The 12,736-nt window shown below is 42.1% G+C and overlaps 1 protein-coding gene across 1 annotated transcript in view; it reads left to right on the forward strand.

The window, feature by feature from the left end:
• Window positions 1–1,053: 1,053 nt before the first annotated feature.
• Window positions 1,054–12,736, forward strand: part of LOC310791611 (protein NLRC3-like) — a gene marked incomplete at both ends in the record, with an annotated part of 47,256 nt that continues 35,573 nt past the window's right edge. The window contains 4 exons of the mRNA XM_083653275.1: window positions 1,054–1,072; window positions 5,371–5,496; window positions 10,997–11,133; window positions 12,113–12,206. Of these exons, the coding sequence (XP_083509401.1) occupies window positions 1,054–1,072; window positions 5,371–5,496; window positions 10,997–11,133; window positions 12,113–12,206 (376 nt within the window). The remainder of the gene's footprint in view (window positions 1,073–5,370; window positions 5,497–10,996; window positions 11,134–12,112; window positions 12,207–12,736) is intronic.

Consider the following 12,736-nt stretch of genomic DNA (forward strand, 5'->3'; position numbering starts at 1 on the left):
GTTACATGAGAGAGAGAGAGAGAGAGAGAGAGAGAGAGAGAGAGAGAGAGAGAGAGAGAGAGAGAGAGAGAGAGAGAGAGAGAGAGAGCCGAATGCAGTTCACAGGCATGTTCAGACATAACGTTACATTAAATTAGCTCTTCTGCAGCGCGGGACTGGCTATCCTGACCCGCCACGGTAGTGAACGGAGAGTGGGAGAGCGGACTGACAAAGAGTTCCTTCCACTCGACTACAGACGGCTAAACTGTGAATTGTTTAGGTCAAATACAGCGCTGTGGGTCCTGCAATGGCAGGCGGAAAACATGCTGACTGAGGGCTGCAGTAACATCAACGTGCATTTATGTGATTAAAATACAAACAGTAACATATCACCAAGTATCACAACGCACTATGCCCAATTATTATCGTCACAAACCTAATTAAACAGAAAGCCAAACTTACCTTGCAGCCACTCGAAAAATGTGAACAGTCACAAGCACATGTCCCTCCAACTGCAGGTGCATGAAACCGGATACCGGAAAGAGAACTGTCTCGTGCAAATGCGCATGCGTGGATTCAATAAAAATATGCTTGATTAAAATTTACCTACTGTTTTTAAGATTATGTATGTAAATATTATTATGTATTATGTAAGTAAATATTACGCAAACATTCTTACAAAAATGTACCCATTCCACACAGTTAATTTACTTACTGTTTTTAGGATTATGTATGTAAATATTATTATGTATTATGTAAGTAAATATTACGCAAACATTCTTACTAAAATGTACCCATCCCACACATTTAATGTATTTTCAAGAATAAAATGTGTACATATTACAAAATAATATTTAGAAATTATACTTCCTAATATTACTAAGTAGAAATTATGTCAGTTCTTTACTAAACATTACTACACCATGCAGTAAATTATTTCAGTGCACATTGTAATGTTAGTGCAACGGTGCGACCACTATTTTGACTGGCGGCTTTTGGGCGATGTAACAAAGCCAAGCGCTCACTTTTTTTTTGACACATTGCCACCCCACGTTATCGCCTGGATGCGTCAGAATGCATCGGGAACTTCACAGTGAGACATGTGCGTTATGGAGTAGTGCGTTATGGAGTAGTGTGTTTGGCAGAGATCTCATGTTGTGGATGCAGTGTATGGAGACATGTGCGTTATGGAGTAAGTAGTGTGTTTGGCAGAGATCTCATGTTGTGGATGTAGTGTATGGAGACATGTGCGTTATGGAGTAGTGTGTTTGGCAGAGATCTCATGTTGTGGATGCAGTGTATGGAGACATGTGCGTTATGGAGTAGTGTGTTTGGCAGAGATCTCATGTTGTGGATGCAGTGTATGGAGACATGTGCGTTATGGAGTAGTGTGTTTGGCAGAGATCTCATGTTGTGGATGCAGTGTGGAGACATGTGCGTTATGGAGTCGTGTGTTTGGCAGAGATCTCATGTTGTGGATGCAGTGTGGAGACATGTGCGTTATGGAGTCGTGTGTTTGGCAGAGATCTCATGTTGTGGATGCAGTGTATGGAGACATGTGCGTTATGGAGTAGTGTGTTTGGCAGAGATCTCATGTTGTGGATGCAGTGTATGGAGACATGTGCGTTATGGAGTAGTGTGTTTGGCAGAGATCTCATGTTGTGGATGCAGTGTGGAGACATGTGCGTTATGGAGTCGTGTGTTTGGCAGAGATCTCATGTTGTGGATGCAGTGTATGGAGACATGTGCGTTATGGAGTAGTGTGTTTGGCAGAGATCTCATGTTGTGGATGCAGTGTATGGAGACATGTGCGTTATGGAGTAGTGTGTTTGGCAGATATCTCATGTTGTGGATGCAGTGTATGGAGACATGTGTGTTATGGAGTAGTGTGTTTGGCAGAGATCTCATGTTGTGGATGCAGTGTATGGAGACATGTGCGTTATGGAGTAGTGTGTTTGGCAGAGATCTCATGTTGTGGATCCAGTGTATGGAGACATGTGCGTTATGGAGTAGTGTGTTTGGCAGAGATCTCATGTTGTGGATGCAGTGTATGGAGACATGTGCGTTATGGAGTAGTGTGTTTGGCAGAGATCTCATGTTGTGGATGCAGTGTATGGAGACATGTGCGTTATGGAGTAGTGTGTTTGACAGAGATCTCATGTTGTGGATGCAGTGTATGGAGACATGTGCGTTATGGAGTAGTGTGTTTGGCAGAGATCTCATGTTGTGGATGCAGTGTATGGAGACATGTGCGTTATGGAGTAGTGTGTTTGGTAGAGATCTCATGTTGTGGATGCAGTGTATGGAGACATGTGCGTTATGGAGTAGTGTGTTTGGCAGAGATCTCATGTTGTGGATGCAGTGTATGGAGACATGTGCGTTATGGAGTAGTGTGTTTGGCAGAGATCTCATGTTGTGGATGCAGTGTATGGAGACATGTGCGTTATGGAGTAGTGTGTTTGGCAGAGATCTCATGTTGTGGATGCAGTGTATGGAGACATGTGCGTTATGGAGTAGTGTGTTTGGCAGATATCTCATGTTGTGGATGCAGTGTATGGAGACATGTGCGTTATGGAGTAGTGTGTTTGACAGAGATCTCATGTTGTGGATGCAGTGTATGGAGACATGTGCATTATGGAGTAGTGTGTTTGGCAGAGATCTCATGTTGTGGATGCAGTGTATGGAGACATGTGTGTTATGGAGTAGTGTGTTTGGCAGAGATCTCATGTTGTGGATGCAGTGTATGGAGACATGTGCGTTATGGAGTAGTGTGTTTGGCAGAGATCTCATGTTGTGGATGCAGTGTATGGAGACATGTGCGTTATGGAGTAGTGTGTTTGGCAGAGATCTCATGTTGTGGATGCAGTGTATGGAGACATGTGCGTTATGGAGTAGTGTGTTTGGCAGAGATCTCATGTTGTGGATGCAGTGTATGGAGACATGTGCGTTATGGAGTAGTGTGTTTGGCAGAGATCTCATGTTGTGGATGCAGTGTATGGAGACATGTGCGTTATGGAGTAGTGTGTTTGACAGAGATCTCATGTTGTGGATGCAGTGTATGGAGACATGTGTGTTATGGAGTAGTGTGTTTGACAGAGATCTCATGTTGTGGATGCAGTGTATGGAGACATGTGCGTTATGGAGTAGTGTGTTTGGCAGAGACCTCATATTGCGGATGCAGTGTATGGAGACATGTGCGTTATGCAGTCGTGTGTTTGGCAGATATCTCATGTTGTGGATGCAGTGTATGGAGACATGTGCGTTATGGAGTAGTGTGTTTGACAGAGATCTCATGTTGTGGATGCAGTGTATGGAGACATGTGCGTTATGGAGTAGTGTGTTTGACAGAGATCTCATGTTGTGGATGCAGTGTATGGAGACATGTGCGTTATGGAGTAGTGTGTTTGGCAGAGATCTCATGTTCTGGATGCAGTGTATGGAGACATGTGCGTTATGGAGTAGTGTGTTTGACAGAGATCTCATGTTGTGGATGCAGTGTATGGAGACATGTGCGTTATGGAGTAGTGTGTTTGACAGAGATCTCATGTTGTGGATGCAGTATATGGAGACATGTGCGTTATGGAGTAGTGTGTTTGGCAGAGATCTCATGTTGTGGATGCAGTGTATGGAGACATGTGCGTTATGGAGTAGTGTGTTTGACAGAGATCTCATGTTGTGGATGCAGTATATGGAGACATGTGCGTTATGGAGTAGTGTGTTTGGCAGAGATCTCATGTTGTGGATGCAGTGTATGGAGACATGTGCGTTATGGAGTAGTGTGTTTGGCAGAGATCTCATGTTGTGGATGCAGTGTATGGAGACATGTGCGTTATGGAGTAGTGTGTTTGGCAGAGATCTGAACATGGCTTTCACATATCTTGAGAACATTCGTCCAATCGACTTCAAACTTGGGGGTTGCGCTGTTCGTGACGTGACCAGAGTGCGGTGCCAAATTTCCAGTATCCACCTAGAAATCAGCGTGCAAATTTCTCGTATACTAAGAAATATGCTCATTTCTATATTTAGTTCAAATACCTGGGTATTCAGTGCACCTATTTAATAATGTATGCCAAAAAATCTCAAAAATCTAAATACTTTAGTTTTTCACACTTTTTCACATCAAAAGTAAATTTTTCAAGATTTTATTCATAACAGTAATCTACAGTTTGCTGACGTCACAAAGTACTATCAGATTTCTACCCCATTTCATCCAATCATATCAACATGATTGCAGCTTGACAGCTGCCATGTTGTGATCAATCTTCATTTCAGAAGAATTTTCTCCTCCAAATGAAGGAGAAAATGGAGCCTAGTGTCTGTAATCTGGCAGAATTTCTAGCCCATAAACTAACTACTAACTTGGCCAATTGTATGTAACATACAAAATAAAGCAAACGGTGATGTCTAAAAATGCAAAGAAATGTAACTGGCTCGTTAAACTCGCATTAGGGGATAACATAAGCATAAGGGGTCTCCCCTCGGAGATTCCAGGCGGGCGGGCAGCACTCATGCATCGGACTGTCCGCTCCGCTCCACACAGAAGCAGCTGGCTGCCTGGTACTCTGCGGATCCCACTCGCGTAGCACCACAACACGCTGAATCCCACTCGATTTGGGGGCGGAACACGCCAGGATTGGCCAATGCCAAAGCCAGTCCCCAGAATTGTCAAATCAAATCATCGACACGCTATTATGGTCCGCCTCTCAACCCTGTCATCTCAGACAAGATTTGTTTTCTAACTCTGAAACGGTGCTGCGTCTATGTGCCGACAGGCCACAGTGCCGACAAGCCGCAATGCCGATAGCCCACAAGCAGAACCAGCTGAGCGAGGCGGCGTGCAGCGTGTCGGTGGACCCGCTGGAGCTAAGCTCACCCATCCCCCACGCCTAAACCTAACCTCCCCCCATGCCTAAACCTAACCTCCCCCAGACCCTGACCCTAAACCTAACCTCTTTCACCCCCCACACCTAAACCTAAGGTCGGCTTAGCGGGTGGACCCCCTCTGAAACGTCTCTGACCCTCGCGCTACTTGCATTCTGTTGGGTTCATTTCGTCTGTAAGAACTCTGTTGAGAAGCTAACCCTAACCATGTTAAGAACTCTGTTGAGAAGCTAACCCTAACCATGTTAAGAACTCTGTTGAGAGCTTAACTCTAACCATGTTAAGAACTCTGTTGAGAAGCTAACCCTAACCATGTTAAGAACTCTAAGCTAACCCTAACCATGTTAAGAACTCTGTTGAGAAGCTAACCCTAACCATGTTAAGAACTCTGTTGAGAAGCTAACCCTAACCATGTTAAGAACTCTGTTGAGAAGCTAACCCTAACCATGTTAAGAACTATGTTGAGAAGAATTCTGTTGATAAGCTAACCCTAACCATGTTGCTCCATAGATCGTGGTGACCTGAACATTTCAACTGGAGAGCTGAAGATCACAGGATTGACCAGAGAAGACAGTGGATGGTACACAGTAGAGATCAACAACACCGTCAACAGCCAGACTCATCTCAAAGTCATCTGTAAGTGTTTTATGTTGGCAGTTTGTCCAGTTTCAAGTCGGTGATGTGGAGTTGTGTGTGATTCACCACTTGCTTTTAATTAAGTGTAGCCCACTGCTATTTCATCACTGTTATTTCTGACAGCCCATGAAGGCAGCATTAGTGCAACAGGCAGCGACGTCATTTTTCCTCCGGATGCAAAGTAAAGTCAAGCTGAGACTCAATGTTAGACAGGAGAGGAATAATTAGAAAAGTGAACATAGATGCTTGAAAAAATATATATGAAGAATGTCAGGAGATAAATATGTAGATGCAAGAGAAGATCCGGACCGGAGACACAGAGGGAAGATACAGAAGAGGATTTGATGCTAGCTTTATACCTGAAAAGAGGATTTTGCTTGGAGGTGAAAACTGGAAGAGAAGACTGCTCGTCACTTGGTATGAGAGGAGAGAGAGAAGAGTTCGGACTGGTTTTGTTCGTAAACCCAGTTCTGAACTGAGAGAGCACCGATCCACACAGAACTACACCTACTACAACCGCCTCATTGAGTTTTTAAAAGTGCAAGCCAGTCTCTTCATAACCTAGACTTGATGTACCACTGCGATTGGACATTTCTCCTCTTAAAATACACTGGGTTCCATAAGCGGCAACCTCTGACTGGGAAACATGAAAGCAATTCAGAAGTGCAAATAATGCAGTTCCTCGAATGGCCACTTGAGGCTGGCTCAAAAAGCGAGTAAGTCCATGTTAAAATGCCCAACTTTACAGCAGAAATAAGCATGTTTACAACCTGGTTCAAAAAATGGTTTTGGTCCCTATTTCAGCGTTCATGAAACTGTACGGGAAGTGAATGTTTATGTAACTCACCTGTTTATACAAAACAAAGTCAGATTGTATAGAAGTCAATGGGAAAATGAGGTTACTTCTCACTTGATTTATGAATTTGGTTTGCTAATGAGTTCATGATCTCAATCTCTAGGTTTCAAGTCTTCTTTAAAACAGCATGATGTTCATTTTGTAAATTATGGTCTCATTAAGCCTCAAATAGACGAGAGAAAAGACGATGCTTTGACAGGGTTGTTCCTGCATGGACAATTACGAGGCGGCCGCCTCCATATAATTTAGCTCCGCCTCCAGCTCTTGACAGGTGAAACCATACTTGCAAAAACACTAACAAGTGTTGCACTCGTGGCTTGGTGATGAAATAGTAGCTCAGCAACCTTTACCAGTAACGTCAGATATAGACATTAATTTGCCCCCTAAACCTTCAATCAAATAACCATTTCATATTTGTAAGTGAAGGCTGGCTGGTTGCCTTTTCACAGCCACTTGTTCTGTTTGAGATGGTAAACTGTAATGTAGCCGTGCCCATTAGCCTCTGATTAGCTACAATAACGTTATCAGACGTCAGCTACGTGCTCCCGCTCACGATAAAGAGCCTTTCTGAAAGCACAGTCTGCAGTCCTGCTGCTTAATGCTGTTTCCAACCAGGAAAAATATGTTTGAGGGAATATCAGCTCTCTTATCATTAGTGCGACTGTGTTTAGCAGCTCCCATCGGCTCCTTACAACTACCCATGTCTGCTAGCAACAACAACTGGTCAGAGTTTTTCAAAATAACACATCTGTGATGTTTGTCCACCTAATGTAACCTGTCAGATGTGTATGCTGACGATACGATCATATATCTACATGCAAAAAATAAGGCACAAGCTGCAGCAGATCTGTCAGCTGCAATGGTCAATATATCAAACTGGTTAACTGAGTCATGTCTACACCTCAATGTAAGCAAAACTGTATGTATGTTCTTTTCCAAGTCTGCAAACAGAGATCCAGACCCAGATGTGTTGGTAGCAGGGAGCAGTCTTGCAGTCGTGCAAGAATTTAAATACCTAGGCATAATAATAGACTCCCAGCTAACATTTAAAAAACAAGTTAAAAAAGTTGCCAACCGAATCAAATTCAACCTGGCAAATTTCAAATATATCAGGGACAATCTGACTACTGAGGCCTCAAAATTGTATGCCAATGCTATGATTTTTTCACATATTAATTACTGTCTCACTAGTTGGACACAGACAGGTAAAACTACTTTAAAATCAGTAGAAACACTTTATAAGCTAGCCCTGAAAACACTGGACAAAAAATCTAACTCATATCACCACTGTAAAATCTTAACTAAATATGACTTTTTAAATTGGGAAAACATGATCAGATTTGCAGATATTTTACTTGTGTATAAACATTTTCATGGTCTGGCCCCCCCCCTCCGCTCAAGGAATTCATTTCACAAATCCAAAATTCATCTACCAGAGCCTCTACCAGAGGAGACTGTAAAATTCCACATAGGAGAAGTAGCTTTAGGCAGTCAGCCTTCTCCTACAGAGCAGCACATACCTGGAACACTATACCCGTAGAACTGAGAAACATCACATCTCTCAACTCCTTCTCCAACTCCATAAAACATTGGCTATTGAACAATCAAACATGCATCCATACTCCAGGATAGTATTTTTGTTGTTTGTCATTGTTTGTCTGCTTTGTAGGGCATGTGCTTTTGTCTGTGCTTCTGTCCGTGCTTTACAGTAAACCAGGGGCTGCATAATTGTGCTTATATGCTTTTGTCTGTTTTTATGTGCTGTTGCTCTGGCATGTATTGTACAGAATATGCTAATGTCATCTTGCATGTTCTTTTTATATGTGCTCATGCATGTTCTTTTTATATGCTATTAATCTGCGTGTGCTTTTCTTCTTTTATATGCTCTTGTCTACTTATGTCTTCTGTACTATTGCATGTGTTTGTTAATGTTTCACATATAACATCAACCTGCCAGGGACTGCAGATGAAAATTAGCCTGTATGGCTAAATCTGGCACATCTACATGATGGACTCACGTGCTCATGTTAATTAATGTGCATTGTCCCTTTTCTTAAATAAATAAACAAACAATAAAGCACACATAAGCCATTGAAAGTGATAATAGGTTTATTTTGAAAATTAAATTAAATGTAAGGAAGTACCCTAAAGACACGTTTAGATGCACAACAAAATAGATAAAAAGTGACTGGCAAGAGCCTGCGAGAGCATGGTTTTACACAGACAGCTCACTTGACTCATGATGAAGCCATGCATTAGGTGAAGCTAACTGTATTGAGACAATTAAAGTGTTGGGCAGTAACGCGTTACTGTTATTAGTTACTTTTTTAGTAACTAAGTAATATAAGGCGTTACAATTTCCAAAACAGTAATTAGATTACAGTTACTAATCCAAGTAACGCATGCATTACTGCGTTACATCATTGCCTGCCAGAATGCAGTGTTTTCTATGTAAAAGAAGAAAAGAAAACATTTTAATCTGACTCGGGTAGACCTGTCGCGCACACATATACGTCATAGTGTATGTGCGCGCAACAGCGTCAGAGCGTGCATGCCGGCTTTCAAAACAAACCGAAGCATGATGGAGTCAAAAGAAGGAGACGAGCAAGAGAAATATGCGTTCAAAAGCTGGAACATTATTGTCCTTTGTAAACTGTAAATGTGTGAGCAGCTTGGCAGATGCTACCTATTTGCTCTGTTGAGTCGCTCTCATATCGATGCATCATAGAGAAAATAGCCACGAAGAACATTATCAAGCTGCCACACAGAGACAGACGTTTGCTTACCTCGAGAGAGAATATGCAGGGATGGAGCATAGGGATGAAGGCGACGCTGGGTGAGGTAGACTTGGGTGTAACAGTTCACTGGATTAACAGATACACTTTGGGTAAGTGTTGTACACTTTGTTACTTCCTAACCGTTTTTATTTTATTACCACTCCGACAGTAACAGCATCTTTCTTAAACTCACGTTATCTGTCTGACTGTCTGCGTGAAGTTAGCCAGTCTTAACACACCACTTCCTGTTTTTTCTAACCGAATTTCAAAGTAAAATGCCTTTGGCGTTTCTTTTAACATAGCCTATATAATACGGTACCAAAGCGAAAATAATTAATACAGTGACATGCTAGACATGTAACAACTTAAGTGTAAGGTATTTGGGGTAAAAAATTAAATAAAAAGTAACTAGTAACGTAACTAGTAACGTACCTAGTTACTTTTTGAAAAAGTAATCAGTAAAGTAACTTTTATTACTTTTTTAAGGAGTAATCAGTAATCAGTAACTAATTACTTTTCCAGAGTAACTTGCCCAACACTGCAACACATACACAAAGCTTTTTGTGCACAGTAGATCTCAGGACATTTTATTTTATTACATTCTTTATTCACTGTAAATGGTCAGCAATTATACTGAACATACAGTAACTGTTGGCTACTGATGTTTATTTAGCTATTATATTTTTATTCTTTATTTCCTCACTGCTCACTTCCAGAAGTTGACAATGCATAATGTTAAATTCTTTTTTAAATAAAGTTGGCCTATTTGTTCAAGAAAGCAGCCTTATGAGTAGCTTTGCACATATAGTCATATCGGTGCACAATCCACATAGAAAAGGTCTATATCTGCTCAAAAATTCACTATGTCGGCACTCTGCAGCCATATCAGTAATCGGTGAATATCGGCTCTAGTACCACCTCCGCCTCATTTTGAGCCAGGAAAACCCCTGTTTGGGGTGTGATTGACAGGTCACCTGTCCAGTGATCTCGCAGCTCACCTATCATGGACCAATAGCAGGCAGCTCTGTCTGGCAAAACAAAAGAACAAGATGGCAACGGTCAAAATGTCAAACTCAAGGCTTCAAAATGGTGACAATCATGGTCGCTACATGGATATGTTTATACAATCTATTAACATTGTGCCGAAACCCTCCCTCCATGTTACATGTTTGTTCATGTTAAAGGGATAGTTTTTTATGTGAGGTACGTGCATACAGTCAGTGTACTACATGCAGTAGAATGCAGCCGGCGTGGTTTCAGTTTGGAGAAATGGAGACCGGCCGCATCACGCAAGTAGAGCTGTCTGCTGAGTGTGAAGGGAACCAAAAATGTATTAAAAAAAAATGTTTCCATACTGCTCACCTGGTGTAATCCAAGACTCCACAAGCCCTCAGATACCAAGTTGACGTGAAAAGGTGTCTTTTACACAGTGTTTTTAGCTGAAATCTTCACTGTAGCCAGGTGTGGAGCTAAGTGGGGAAGAAGTGGGGCTGCTGCACCACCTGCACCTGAAGCACTTTATGTATTTTCCTCATGGCCCTCTTCACATCAGCAGACAGCTCTACTTGCCTGACGTGGCCGGTCTGCATTTCTCCAAACTGGGACCAGGCTGGCTGCATAAATGTAGTACACAAACTGTATGCAAGTACCTTATACAACCTCACATCAAAAAATCCAAACTATCCCTTTAAGTGCACATTAGGTGCACAAAGTGTGCGAGTGTCTCTGTCTCTTTCCAGCTGTCTACATTGAGACAGAGAAAGAACAATGTACATGTGAGTGATCATGACTGTAACAGCTGTTCTCCTCTTCTCTCCATCAACAACAGCTCCTGTCTCTAAACCCTCCATCTCTAAATGGTGTGCAGATGATTTGACCTCCTGTATTCTGAGCTGTGAGTCAAACACCACCACAGACGCTGAACCAGTCAGCTACACCTGGGAGAAAGACAACACCAGAGAGAATTCCACAGAGTTACTCAAACACCAAATGATCATTACAAAGGTACAATACAGCAATGCTACTGACAGTGTTTGTACCTCTGAGTCTTTCTGTCCATGTGTCAGTTAGTTAATGTAGTGGTTCTCAAACTTTTTCACATCAACTGACATAAATTAGACCACAGACTCCCATCTGATAAGATTTTAGCTTTTAGATGTTTTATTACAGAAAGTGTATGAAGACCATGACCAAAACAGTCATTGTGTTACTTGTGGATGGAATTATAGTGACAGTAAGTTATCCTTCTTTTTGCTGGGGACCCTCTCATGGACCTCTGGGGTTCCCCAGACCCCATTTTGAGAACCACTGAGTTAATGTCCACTAGTAATATCAGGAGATGAACAAATGCATTCCTTTACAGGAATACACCAATACAGAGTGCCAAAGTCATGCCTTCTGCCGGGTTACACATACAAACCAAGGGGTTTCATCCACCATTTATTTTTCATGGACATTTTGTAAAATGCTTATAAGAATAGTTTTACTTGGTCAAACCAAGCGATTCAGCTATATTTAGAATCAGGAGAGACCATAAAGAGAGAACATTTCACTCAGACTAAAAAAAAACACACACGCTAAATCCGCTATTTTTTAAGATTTGGTCAGTTTTCTATCATAAAGATTTTCAGGGCTACAATGGGGAACCTGTGAAAGACTGAAAGAGAGTGAGCATGTGAAGTGTTTAGCTAGCAGCTTCTGTGAACTGTGTCTAAGCAGCTCCTCTCAACACAGCAGATTACACCATGTGCTTTAGGAGGTGTGTTGTTTTTGGATGCTTCCAATGTGGGCGTTGGCTTAAGAAGACTGTGCTTTAACCAGAGTAGCTGGTTTAAGCTGCTGAAGTGCCATTGAGCAAGGCACTGAATATCCTCCAGCTCCAGGGAACTCAAAGGCTAAAGGCACCAAGTGAGCACTGTTAAAAATGAAAGTGAGATGTGGCTGAGTGATTGGTTTGTGATCTTATATTTCATTGGTTTTATAGGTGAAGGATTTGAAGTATGCATCATTCAGCTGTAAGGTGGAGAACCCAGTCAGTGAGGAGGTCAGCCAACCCATCAGCAACCCCCTCATTCAGAGTGAGTTACCTCACTTTAACAACAATGCAGTGCTGCCACTATGTCTCTCCTTCTCTCTGTCTCTCCCCCTCCCTCTCTCTCTCTCTTGTCTCTCCCCTTCCTCTCTCTCGTGTCTCCCCCTCCCTCCCTTCCCCCCTCCCTCTCTCTCTCTCTCTCTCTCTTTATCTTTCTCAACCCACCAGTCAAGGCAGATGCCACCTAGAGTCAGGTCTGCTTGAGGAGTTGTTTTCCTTCCTGCTGCTGCCAAATGCATGTTATGAAATTGTTTAAATTGCTGCGTTGAAACTTAGTAAAGACCCTGGTCTTCAACCATTTGTAAAGCATCTCAGATAACTGTTGTTATGATTTGCTGCTATATAAAGCAACATGACTTGACTTAACACTTGTTGCTGTTATTTTTTCTGTAGAGTCTGATGGTGAAGGGAAACGGAGAACAGGGAGAATAGTCACCATCTTCGTGGTACTGACAATGTTGCTGCTCGTCATAATTCCCATTGTCAAACGCATACGCAGAACAGGTAGGAAGCCAA

The sequence above is a fragment of the Poromitra crassiceps genome (assembly GCF_964638095.1).
Source record: "Poromitra crassiceps genome assembly, chromosome: 16".
Lineage (NCBI taxonomy): Eukaryota > Metazoa > Chordata > Actinopteri > Beryciformes > Melamphaidae > Poromitra > Poromitra crassiceps.